The sequence below is a fragment of the Haliaeetus leucocephalus genome, unplaced genomic scaffold (genome assembly GCF_000737465.1).
Source record: "Haliaeetus leucocephalus isolate CR32 unplaced genomic scaffold, Haliaeetus_leucocephalus-4.0 Scaffold306, whole genome shotgun sequence".
Lineage (NCBI taxonomy): Eukaryota > Metazoa > Chordata > Aves > Accipitriformes > Accipitridae > Haliaeetus > Haliaeetus leucocephalus.
Window position 1 is genome coordinate 9,191,296 of NW_010972742.1, and position 12,584 is coordinate 9,203,879.

A 12,584-nucleotide genomic window follows, 5' to 3' on the forward strand; every position below is an offset into this window, starting at 1 on the left:
CTCCTCCTCCTCCCGCCGCCGCCGCCCGCCCCGGCCCGGCTCCGCTCGCCATGGGAGATGTGGTCTCCACGCACCTGGACGAGGGTCGCCGCCAGCACATCGCGGGTGAGCTCCCGGCGCGCTTCCCCCTCTCCCCTTAACCCAGGCGGGCTCTCCCCGTCCCTCTCTTCAGTCCGGGCAGGGGGACACACGCCGCCCCCTCCCCGTGCTCCCGGGAGCCCCCCCCCGCCTGCTCTTCCCCTCTTTCCCGGACCTTAAACTTCTTGGTTTTTTTCTTTCCACCACGTTGCAGTTTCCCTGCGTTATTGCCTGTCCCCTTGGCTGGGCACGGCCGGGGGCGGGGGGGCACCCGAAGTGCCTGTCTGCCTTCCCAAATGAAAGGCTGGGTTGTGCCGGGGGTGTTTGTGTTGGCTCCGGGGACCGGGGAGCTTGTTCATGCGCTGAGCTTCTCCGGGCTGTGGGGAGGGAAGGGGGGGAAGCTGGGCTCCGGAGAGATGCTGGCAAGCCGGGTCCTGCGCAGGGAAACCACTGTCAACACGGGGTTTGCTGGGGCTGGGCCGGCAGATGAACTTTCTCCCCCTTAGCAGTGCTGGGGGATCCCTAGGGAAGCCTCCCCAAGGGCTCTGGGCTGGGGGGGAAGGACTGGCTGCACCCATCTGGGATGTCCCAGGCCTGCCCCAGCACAGGCAGGACACAGCAGTCCCCCCGCCACCGCTGTGGGACGGGGAAGGGTGACAATGTGGTCATTGAGAGCTCGGCCGTCCCGGGGCGACTGCCCGGCAGTGCCTCTGCCCCCCGGCGCAGGATGTCTGGTCAGCGCCGCCTGGGAATTGCTGAACGTGGGATTACGGCTTCTGTACAGGCACGGGTTTGTGCCAAGCGATGGCTGGGAGGGCGGTGGCGGGGGGGGGGCAGGGCTGCTAATTGGTGCCTGTGGTGACTTGCTTGACCCCTGTAAGTGGGGTCACTCCTCCGTCGGGGTGCTGTGCCCCCCCCCGAGCCACCTTGCGTCACTTGTGATGCGGGCGCTTCGCTCCCCGGAGCTCCCGAGGAGGCAGGACTTGACCTCCGAGCCCTTTCGTGCTCTGGCTTCGGTTTCAGCTCCCCAGGCTGAAAAACCCTCCTCTCCACCAGGCTAAGCAACCCCCCCGCGAAGCTGCACCTAGTCGGGTGGCACGGAGGAGCGTGGCTTCACGCTGGACCTTGCGCACCTTGTGGGGAAGCTCAAGGGCTCGGGGAGTGCTGGGGTTTTGGAAGTGGCTCTGCCGTATCTTTCCTCCATCTCTGCCATAAAGCCACGGGAGCGGCTCTGACGTCCTTTTTCCCCAATGGCTTTGGGGGAAAAAGCTGCTGCGGGTCCGGCACCGATGGAGCAGCGTGGTACAGCTGCCACGATACCGGCACGTGGACTCGATGTCTCGCGGTGTATGGTAAAGCCCATCCACCTTGCCAGGCCCCACCGTCCTGGGCCGGCTGGCAGGAATGCTTACGTGGTATGCGGCTCAGCAGGACGCCAGCAGGTTTTCGAGCTTTGAAGGAGAGCTTGTAACGCACTGTGGGGTTTTCGTGTTGCATAGTTAAAGCTCGACGCGCCTGATCCATGAGGCTGTACCGGCTCGGGTCTGTGCATGGCTGCTCACCGCAGCACATTTGGGTCCAAAGCACGTCCCAAATCTCCGTTTAACTTCCTGGTTCTCCGTACAGAGATGGCTCCCTGTCCAGGCCCTGTGGTTTTAATCCTGAAGAATAACAAGGAAAAGCCTGGTTGGGTTTCCTATGCAGGAATCTGTCTCTGCTGGGCCAGAAATTAGGTGTTTGCAAGGCCAGGCTGGATGGTTGCACCCTAGCAAGGACCGAGCTGTTATACCGGGGGGGGCGGGGGCTGCAGACGAGTTTTCATGGGGAAAATAGGATTCCTGTGAAATAGGATTATGGAGATTGAGCTGGTACATGTCCTGTGCCATGCTGCAGCTCTGAAGGTTCAGAGTTAGTAGGGGGGACCTGCACCTGTGCTGGGACACCTCCCTGGGAGAGACTGGAGCCCACTGGATTCACTAAGCACCTTTCCGCTTTCCGCCCGGTCTCTTCGCTGCGTGAAAAGCCCCCAGAGCTGGGAGGGGCCGTAACCCAACAGGCAAGGCACGACTTGCTGTCAGGCATGCAAAGCAACGCGTTGGGGAAAACTCCGGGTTTTCCTGCCTAGCTCGGCCTGTTCTCTGCTGCCACTGCTCCTGCCGGCGCCCGGGGAGGGATTCATCCCCTCTCCAGGCAACTTTTCCCAGTTGTCCTCCCAACTTTGGGGAGTTTGGAGGAGCTGCCCAGGCTGATGTGACCCCTAATTGCAGCAGGGACGGGAGCTCTCTGGGCTTGGCAATGCTCCCTGTGGCTTCAGCCCCCGTACACCAGCAGAACTATGCCGGCTAGGCACGCAGCAAGCCCTGGGGCTGTGGGGAGATGGTGAGAGCCTGGGCCAGATCCTTCCCCCCTGCTGGGAGTAGAGCTCTGAGCACTGCAGGTGGGTTAAAGGCAGGAGGGTGGTGGCAAAAAGCCTTCCCATGTCATGCATGGCACGGTCCTCTCTGCATTGGGACCTCTGCCATCAGAGCTGTGCTGCGAAGGTCCCGTGCCATGTCGAGTCCATGCAGTGAGGCTGATGCCAACATCTCCCGGAGCTCACGAGCCACACGTGCGTGACTTATGTGTTGGTGGCTCAGGACCAGGGTCTTTCCTCCCACTGGTGGTGCTGGTGGAACTGGACCTCTCTCCTGGTGCCTGAGCAGGCGTGCAGGCAGCATCCCTGCCAGCACTGGCGATGCTCTGCTGTGCTGGGGTTGAAAGGGCAGCCCAGGGGGTGTGATCTACACTGGGGTGGTTTTCAGGCCGTGCTGCCTGCTGCTCCTGCATCCCTTTCGCCAGAGTCTCTACAATTGGTAAGTGCTTCCTTCTGCCGCCCTACTTTGGACATCATCCTGGCCTGAGTCACCCAGCTTGTTTGTCAACATCCTTTGGCTGCCCTCCTCCTCTTCCTCCCAAATGTGGGTTGGGAGCTACTCCCGACCTGCTCCACGGGCTGGAGCAGGGACTGGCTCCCTCTCCTTGCGCAAGGATGCCCAGCATGGGCACCATCGCCTGGGGACACGAGGGTGGCAGGCATGGGATGTCCTGCCAGGGCTCCCGGGAAAGCCGAGATGTCACTGGGTGCCTTGGGTTTTTGCACAGCGTCCCCTCCTGTCCAGGGCAATAGGTGCCCTCAGCAAGGGGCTGGATGAAGCTCTTCCCTCGTGCTGGAATAACTCCTTCCCTAGTGCGTCCCAGCCCCATGGACCCCTTCTCCAGGGGGGTGAGGTAGAGTGTGGCTGGCAGGAACTGGGTGGCTCTGCCCCACGGGGCTGGTGGTCCTGGGCACCCGGCAGGTGGGAGAGCCCAGGGATGCAGCAGGAGCTGCCGGGTACCTCTGCGGCGAGAGGGATGGGGAGGTGAGTGGCAGCGCAGGGAAGGTCCCTGGGAGCTCACACCTTGTTCTGGCATCTCCAGGGAGTCTCCGGCTCATTAATTGCTGAATAAACTAGCTGTTATATGGGGTGGGTCTTTCTACAGACACCAGCCCACACAACGGTGGCAGAAGTGACACTGAGCCTCACCCCTGGTGCCAGACCCACAGCCTTTCCTCTCCAACAAGCCTTGTTGGGCATCGGTGGCTGCATATCCCCGATGCCACGGAGGAGCATCCTTCTCCTGCCGGGAGTCTGGGTGCCGATGGGACAGGCTGCGGGGTCAGGTCCGGAGGTGCCTGGCAAATGCCGAAGGGTGCCTGGCTGCGGTGTGCCGCAGAGGGGGAGGTTGCCGGCAGCGGGAAGAGGTTTGCTGTGGCTTCCTTAAGTGTGACACTCATTTCCTAGCCTTGGCCGCAGATCAGCTCCAGCCAGCACGGGAGGCGGTGGCTGCTGTTGATGGGCTCTGGGGTTGGTCTTGAGGCTGAAACCTTCACCCTGCCCCGGGGTGCGGGAACGATGCAGGGAGGCTCTGAGGGATCGGCACTGCAATGTGCTGGAGATGTGGAGTAGTTTCTTGTAACGAAGTGTGTGTCTTCTTTCATCGTGAAATAAATAACTCCCCTGGCATGTCAGGGCTCCCTGCCAGCGGGGAAGGGCTGGTTCTGGCAAGCCAGGGCTTACCCGCAGCCGTCATGTTGGGGCACAGGGCTCGCTCGGAGCCAGCGTGTTGGGGCAGGGGACGTCACCGGCTGCAGGGGCCTCTTGTGCTGGTGGCATTCCCACGTGGGCAGGAGGTGGGAGCCCTCCTGGCCCTGCCTGTGCTCGGCCCCAGGACAGAGCCTGCCTTCCCTCCTGGGGGGCTTTCCCTGCCTCCCCCAGCAGGGGCTTAGCCAAAGGCCTTGCCTTGAGCAAGCTGGGGCACGCATGGAGGGCATCCCTGCTCTGCCTGGGAGCAGGAGGGCTGGGGACAGGAGGAGCAGAGGCGGCATCGCAGCTGAGAGCACTCCTTGGCCCCTCAGGTCAGCCCAGGGAGACAAAAGCACCCTGCAGACCAGGATTTCCCCCACACTGCAGTATCAGACACCCCTAAACCCATTGCAGGGACCCAGCAAGGGAAGCACAGCCAAGAGCTGGGATTTCCCAAGCCTTTGCCTCCCTCCTGCCCCCAGATTGCTGCAGAGGCTAGCTCTGAGCCCAGGGAGGCTTGGCACCTCTTGGCACATCCCCTGTCAGCCCTATCCCACCCTCCTGGGGACTGACGGGCTCCCGTCCCTCTGCCTGAGCCCCGTGGCAGGTTGCAACAAGCCACTGGCTCCCACCCCTGGCTTCGCCACAGCTACGGCACTGCCGGTTTGGCCCCATGCTGGGAACAGCAAAGATGCCACGTGGGTATGGGGACAGTCACCAAAACAGCCAGTGAAAGAGCCCAGGGTTAGGCGTGCGGACAGCCAAGGTCCATGGGGATGCAATGGGTGGTGCGTCCCATGGACAGACCCTGCAGCCGGCCTCGTGGGCAAGAGCCTGGTCCCAGCCCGTGGGGAAGGAGTGGTGTCAGACCCAGCCGTCCCATTTCCATCCCTCTTACAGCAGCATCTCACGACCAGACTTTATTTCACAATCCAGCCGGCAGCTGCCCTGCCCTTGCTCCCAGCGAGCAGGGAGATGGGGGGAAGCTGGAAAGCTGTCTGCTTGCAGGATGGGGCTCTTGCCTCCCACATTGCCAGGACCCTGGGCTCTGTGTCTTAGAGGTTTTCAGCCGGCAGAAGGGCTGGAGAGATCCAGGGATGCTTATCCATAGGAGCTTGCCGGGCGAGGTTTGAAGGCAGGTGAGCACCAGCTCTCCAGCACGAGGCTGAGCACGCACTTTGCCCCTGCAGGACCCAGGTCTGGTCCCACCACCCAGTTTGCAGAAGGTGTCACTGCACCCTTGGGCTGCAGCACCCAGAGCCTGGCTGGTGTCTGGCCGTGAGATCCCCAAGCAGCAGCTGTGCTCCCTGGCTGGCCCCTGAGCCTTGCCCCATGCCTGGATGTGCCCGCACCAGCTCTATGGAGAGCCCGGTGTCAGGGGGGCCAGGAGGGGAGGAAGGGGCAGAGCACAGCCGCTCGTTGCAAGCAGACTTCCTCCCAGCCTCCTGGGCCGGAGGGGGAGGAAGGAGTAAAACTCCACCTTTTCCCCCTTTTCAAAGGGAAAGGGCAGTGGTGTTCGGTGCAGGTCCTGGCTCTGGCTGGTAGAGCATGGTGCCCTTCTCCGTGCCCTCCTGCCCTTCCCCAGCAGGGATCTGTCCCTGCCTGCAGCCGGGCTCCCAGCCCTGCTCTGGGGGGGCTTGGATCCCTCTGCCATGGGAGTCCCCAGGATGGGATGTCCCCATGCAGCAGGGATTGATGGGACGCTCTGCCCTGGAGCTGGCTGGGGACCTGGGCCAGGACCTCCCTTCCCTCCTGGTTGGTGGCTCCTGGCGCACGGGACGCTTGTCCTGGCTTCCTCTCTCCCTCTGCCAGCCCTGCTCAGCGCTATGTGAGATGCCCCTTGGGGGGTTTCCCTGCATGAAGAGGTGTGTCCCAAAGCTGGGATGACCTCAGTGCCACTGCGTGGGGCAGGATAGCGGGGCTGCCAGTTCCCAGGCACCCAAAGCAGTGGTGGCTCAGCCATGGGAAGCACCCTGAGCCCCTTCCTCTGCTCCCAACGCATGCAGGGCATCACCTGAGACCAGGACAGAGCCTTGCCTTGGGAACATCTCTGTTTTGGGAACATCCCTGCCTTGGGAACATCCCTGCCTTGCCTCTGCCTAGGACCCACTTTGCTCTGCTGGCTGCCACCCACCCTCCTGCAGCAAGGAAGATGCTGGTGATGCTCTGTGCTGCCAGGCACTGGCTGCCAGCCCCATGGGGCAGGTGCCCACCAGCCCGGGGTGTCCATGGCTCACCAGGGGCTGTGCTGCTTCTGGAGCATCCTTGGCCATGGGAGACACTGGGCCCGTGGTCACCCTCAGCCAGGGCATCACCCTTCATCAGGAGGAGGGAGCAGGCATGGGGGGCATGGCGTGGGATGGGCACTGTGGGGCTGGTGGGGACCCTCTGTCCTCCCCCAGCCTCACGGAGGAGCTGGGCACAGGAACCCCCCCAGCAGCAGGGCCTGTGGCAGAGCCCAGAACAGGCTCAGGGCTGTTTTGTTCAAGTAGCTCTTGGGTTTTTTTTTTGGATGTACATAAAAGTCTTTGTTTGGTCTCCTCCTGGGGTGCTGGATTGGGTTTCCCACTGGCACTGGCCAGCTCGGTGGTGGAAGAGCGTGCCAGGTTCAGCCTCTCTCCCTGGGGCTGGGCAGGGAGGAGGCACAAGGGGACTGGCTGCTTGTCCCCTGCCGGGCACAGAAGCATTTGCTGCGACATCCCGGAGCAAGGACCACCCACCCCCTGCTGTCCCCAGCACCCGGAGCATGAGAGACCTGGAGGTGCCCAAGTTTGATCTGTCCCCTTTGCCATGGGGACCCCCCTTGGTGCCACAGCTCCCAGGTGCTACAGGGCCCCATGTGGGTGCCCAAAGGACGCTGCTGCCAGTGCAGCACCCCGCAGCGGCACTGCCTGCGACCCAGCGTTGACTTGGCCGTGGTGGCGGTTGTGCCACACCAGAGCGGATGCAATGCTGCCGGGCCGGTGCTGGTGGATGAGCGGAGCCTTATTTGGGGAGGGATGATGCTGGGTCCCACCGTGCTGCGGGGCAGCAGCCGCTGTGGGGTGAGCACCAAAGGGTTGGTGGCTCTTCCCCAGCCTGGCCAGGTGCTGGTGGAACCCTGGGGGACAAGGGACATGTGGGGTTATGTGACTGCAGCCAGGATGAGGGCAGTGGGTCCTGGTCCGGCACAGGGTTTGGGGGATGGTATCCAGCTTGAGCCGAGCTGGTCCCGGGGGATGCTTCAGCTCCCCACAGCCACCTCCCTGCCTGTGGGACGTATTCTGACTGTCCTGCGAGTGCAATCACCTCTTCTGGTGGGCTTGAACCTGATACCTGTGCCACTGGGCAGGTGGCACTTTGGGCTGGGGTGGGTTTAGCCCAACTGGGGTGCCTGTGTGGGCACCTGCACCCTGTGGCTTTGGAGCATCACCCCTGAAGGCAAGGCTGCTCAAAGGGGAAGGGATAGGGCAGGAGGGTCTTGCCCAGATCAGGCAGGACTGGGTGGGCAGGAGGGGATCTCCTCCTGCCCCCATCCCTCAGAGGCTGTTTGGGCAGGGAGGTTCAGGGCAGACATCTTGCGCTGGGCTCAGTCCAGCCCTGACCAGCTTCTCCAGAGATATTCAAAGGCCCCGAACGCTGTTTATTATTCACACGCACATTCCTTGCATGTAGCCCCACAGCAGCCTGTTCCCGGGGAGCAGCAGGAGACCGGCATCCATGTCGCGGGAAAACACCCGCCGGCACGTAACCGGACGCTAATCCCTCGTCTGCTGGGCTGGATGCGGCCCCGATCCGCGGGAGCGGGGCTGAGTCTGGCTTCGCGGTTGGGATTGGGGAGCAGGAGCCGCGGGTGAAGGGTGTCCAAAGCGAGGTGAGAGCACCGTTGGGGGTTTTTTGGCTGTTCCTAGGTTGAGGACCTGCTGCTGAATGTGCTGCTTCATTTTTGGCCCCTTGGAGTTCCCGGTCTGCTTTAGATCCTACCTGCGGCCGTGCCGCGCACGGCTCTGCTTCGGCAGGTTTGTTTGCTCTGGGCTGGGAGGGGAGCAGCGTTGTGCAACCGCTGCGGCTGGGCGCGGTGCTGGGAGACGGGGTGGGTGCTGCCACGGTGGGAACAGAGCCCCTGGAGAGCATCTCTGGGGACATCCCCGGGGACACGGGGTGCTGCCAGCAGTCGGGATGGGGGATGCGATGGAGCGCTGGGTGCCGGTGAAGGGTGCACCTTGCAGGCGGCGAAGCAGAGAGCCACGTCCCCGATGGGTGCCCCAGCCCTGAGCTGGCACTATGGGCGCTTCTGACTCATCCGGGGGCAGAGCCCTGCACAGCAAAGGCAGGGCAAGAGAGGATGAACCGGTTCAGGCCAGGGCCCATCTGGTTTCTGCTCTGAGGCTGCCTCATCCCTTCCTGCCGCTCAGCCCCCGTCCTGCCCACCCTTCCCCACAACGGCGTGAGTCAGAGGGCAGCCGGCCGCTCGGCTCATCCCCGGGGCTGCTGGCAAGGGGGTGGCAGGATACGTCCCCTTTCCACCCGGACCATGCCTCTGAGCTGATTTGTAGCTGAAAATATTCCCGATGGATTTTGGAGCGGTGCTGGAGCCAGGCAGCAATCCCTGTCCTGCCGGGTCTCCAGTGCCGAGCTGTGCCCTGGGTGCAGGCATCAGAGGGGTGCAGAAAAAGCCAGGGCAGGCACTGGGAGCAGCCTCCGCTTCCAGTTTGTTCCAGATAAGCTCAGTCTAAATCCTGATAGCAGCCTGAAGCAGAAATGCCCTGGGCTGGTTTTGGGTGGATTTGTGTGAAGGGTGCATTTGGGTGCAGGGAGGTAAGAAGGGAAACTGTCCCTGGTCTTTGCTCTTCCTCCCCTGTTTTTCCCTGTTTCAGTCTTTATGAGAGGGGAAAATACAAAGTGCTACCAGGTCAGCTCCTGGGTTTTGCTGTTATCAGGAACAACCCCTCCTTCAGCTCCCTTTTCTGCCACGGTGTCCCTCCAGGCGGGGAGCCAGGGCCTGCCCTGCCCCCCCCCCAGCCCCAGCATCGCCCTGGGAGCCGCACTGGAAACCCCCTCCCAGGGGGATGCTCAGGGAATGCTCAGCTGGGCTGAGTCAGGCCCTTATGAAGGAGTTTGTGTTTCTGGGTGGAAATGAACTCAGCTTCAAATTCCCAAAACCCTAAACTGCCAGCCGGGGTTTAACCCTTTGGGTGCATCCATCGGTGCTGTGGGATGCTTGCCCGGCTCCCTGCAGGGAGGTGCAGCGGCTCTCGGTTCTTCTTGGTGCCCCCTTGACAGTGGCACCTCTTGCACAGTCCCTTCTGCTGGTTGTTGTGTTGCTGATGCTCAGCCTGCCTGGAGCTATCGTGTGCTGTCACGCTGCCTTTCCTAAAATCTTGTAGGGACAAGCCTGCGCTGAGGTGGGCCCAGCACTGCGGTGGGGTGAGCCGGCGGGCAGGGCGGGTGGCACGGCAGCAGGGCTCTGTGCCCGGTGGGGACAGCCTGTGTCCATGGGCCGTTCCCAGCTCAGCAGCTGCAGGTGGTGCGCAGGGCTCGTAGGGTGCTGCTGGTTTGAAGTCTGGCTCAGCACCCCAGCCCTGGGATGCTGTGCACCCTGTCCTCACCATGCTGTGCACCCTCTTCCTGCCATGCTGTGCACCCCATCCCTGGCGTGCCGTGCACCCTCGGTGGGGCATGTCCAGACACACCGTCTGCATAATGCCAGGATATGGGGCACACGAGGGCAGCTGAGGGGCTGCGAGCAAACCCCCCAGGTGCATTTAGGCCAGGCAGTGGTGCAGGATTGCTGTGAGGGATGACCCGGGCACCCTTCACCCAGCCGGTGGCATCAACCTCCCTGTGGTGGCCTTGTCCTTGGTTTCCCTTGCTGGAAGAGCCACCCTCATTGTCCTCTCGGGCCGCCGGGAGGAACCGGAGCAGCCCGAGGCAGGGGGTCAGCATGGGAAGGTCGGCACTTGGGTGACGTTCCAGGCGGTGTGTGCACCACGGTGGTGCCCGTCCTTCCCGGCTCCCCTGCTGCCAGCTGGGCGCAGGCAGGACGCCGGCGGCTCTGCTGCCCTCCTCGCACACCGGCGATGGGAACCACGGGCCAGGCAGCTGCTCCCTGGTACGTTGGGGACAGCCGGGGATGCTGCGGGGCTGTCGCGGTGAGCAGTGGCCTCACCGCCTTGCACCAGGAGTCGGTGGCCGGACGAGGAGGGGCCTTTTGGTTTCGCTGCCTTTATCTGGGTGGAAATCAGCTTCCGTTCGTTCTTGCCTCCCCAAGGCGCGAGCTGGCCGGGCTGGTGGCACTGTGTGCCAGCCCATGGATGTCCCTGTCAGCGCCACCAGTTCTGGGGCTGCTGGGAGCCTGCGCTCCCTGCAGCAACTCGCCCCCACTCGCTAATCATTTACTGGCTAAATTAGTGATTAACTCCTTCGCCGGCAGCCTTGGCAAGCCTGGCTGGGCCAGCACACGCTGCTTACGGGTCCCCTGCCAGCGGGACGTCCTATGGGCCATTGCCACCATGGCATGGGCCATCACCACCACAGCACAGAGGGACCTTCACCAGGGTAGGGATACCCAGCAAAGGGACATGATGGCACGGCCCCCCGGGTGTCTGCTCCTCCGTGGCTCTGCAAACACATCCCGGTGCCATCACCCCGTTGCTGAGCTGGCAGCGAGGGGACACGGGATGCCTGCGTGGAGGCAGGGAGAGCTGGGGCTTTCCTGCGGCCCCGCTGAGTCAGGCTGTCCCGCGGGGGCTGGGGAAATGAGCCAGGCAAGGTTTCGTCACGAGTGCGGGGGCCATGGCTCAGCCAGCCCGGGGGTCTGCTTCAAAGAGCTTTTTTGTCCTTTTTTTTTTTCCTTTTTTTTTTTTTTTTTTTGCCCAGAGGGAAAATTCCCTGCCTCCGGTGAGGCATCCCTGCTCCCAGCTGCTGCTCCTGCTCCCGCTCATCTCAGCTACGTAAACCCAGGGGGGCTTCTGGGGAAGGTTAGGATTTCAAAGGCACCCTCACCCCCTCTGATTATATTTAAGTAGCAGCAGAGGGATGACAGGGTCTCTCATCTGAGGGTGTGTCTGGCGCGAGGGACGCGGGGCTTTGGGCTTGCAAAACGGGATGTGGGCTGAAGGGAGGTTGCGGATGACTGTTCCTGCTCGGATTTGTCAGATGCTGGCCTCCAGCCTCTTCTGCAGGGGGTGTGCGTGTGTGTCTGCGCGTGTGTGAGTGCGTGAATGTGCATGGGTGTGTGTGGGTGAATGCGTGTCTGGGTGTGCATGGGTATGCATGACTCTGGGTGTGCATGGGTATGCATGACCGTGGGTGGGTGTGCGTGTGCGTGTGGATGTTTGTTCATGTGTGTGCATATTTGTGCATGCATGTGCATGTTTGTGCCTGGGTGTGTGTGGATACATGTGCTGCTTTGGGCATGAGCAGCTCAGCCGCAGAGCACCCTGTGCCCTTGGTCCCCACACCGCCCTGTGGGGTGCGTTTGGGAGAGCCCCGGGGTGCTCCCCCCGGCCATGCATGTTCGCAGCGATGCCGCCCCGCTCAGCACTCGGGGACCCGCTCGCTGTCCCTCGGGGGGCCGTGAGCGTGGTGGCCATGCCCTGGTGGCCAGCCCGGGGGGAGCCGGGGAGCAGGAGGCTGCTCTGCGTCCCCAGAGGCATGGCTGCCAGGACCCTGCCCTGGCTACTGCCAGGACACCGGGCACAGAGGGGTGAAGGCTCTTTTGGGTGCAGAGGAGCAGTGCACCCTCCCCTGCCTTTTCCCTTTCAGCTTTAACCCTTTGCTGCCCACCCAAGATCCTGCCACATCAGGAAAGGGCAAATGACATCTCCAACCTCAGCTTATCGGGTATCTTTGAAGGGGCATGGCGAGATGCTTGTCTGAAGAGCAGCTTTGCCGAGCATCCCCGGCAGAGCCTGCCTGGCGGCGTGCAGCTCAGCCCAGTGCTGGGGGAAGCCGAGCTGGTTCCCAGTCCCAGGGAGCCACCTGGGCTGAGCCACATCCCTGTCCTTGCCCCTGCCAGGTTCTGTCCCACCTGGGACATGCTGTGATGCTGCGGCAGCCCTGATTCTGCAGATACCTCCGTCAGTCCTGGATGCATCCTCTCCTCCTCCATCCTCAGCAAGCAAGAAGGGCACCGCTGTTGGATGGGGAACCAAGCAAACTGTGCAGCAAAATCTGTGCAGGATCTGACCTCCCTGCTGTCAGATCCGCTGACTCTGCTGGCCACAGCCTGCGCTATTTAAAGCATCACTCTCATTTTCACATGATTTCAAGGGTAGTGAGGAAAATGAGCTCTGGCCACACACTTGTGCCAGCAGGTCTCTCTGCAAGCCAGGGGCTGCCAGGATGGTGTTTCTGGAGCCTTGGTCTCCCCGCCACAGTGAAACAAACTGCAGGCAGCAAACACAAGCAGCTGGAGGGAAG

At 62.6% G+C, this 12,584-nt stretch overlaps 1 protein-coding gene across 1 annotated transcript in view; it reads left to right on the forward strand.

Moving 5' to 3' along the window:
• Nucleotides 1-50: 50 nt before the first annotated feature.
• The window catches only part of FAM129B (family with sequence similarity 129, member B), a 30,308-nt gene continuing 17,774 nt past the window's right edge, over nt 51-12,584 (forward strand). Inside the window, exon 1 of the mRNA XM_010571140.1 lies at nt 51-105. Coding sequence (XP_010569442.1) covers nt 51-105 — 55 coding nt within the window. The remainder of the gene's footprint in view (nt 106-12,584) is intronic.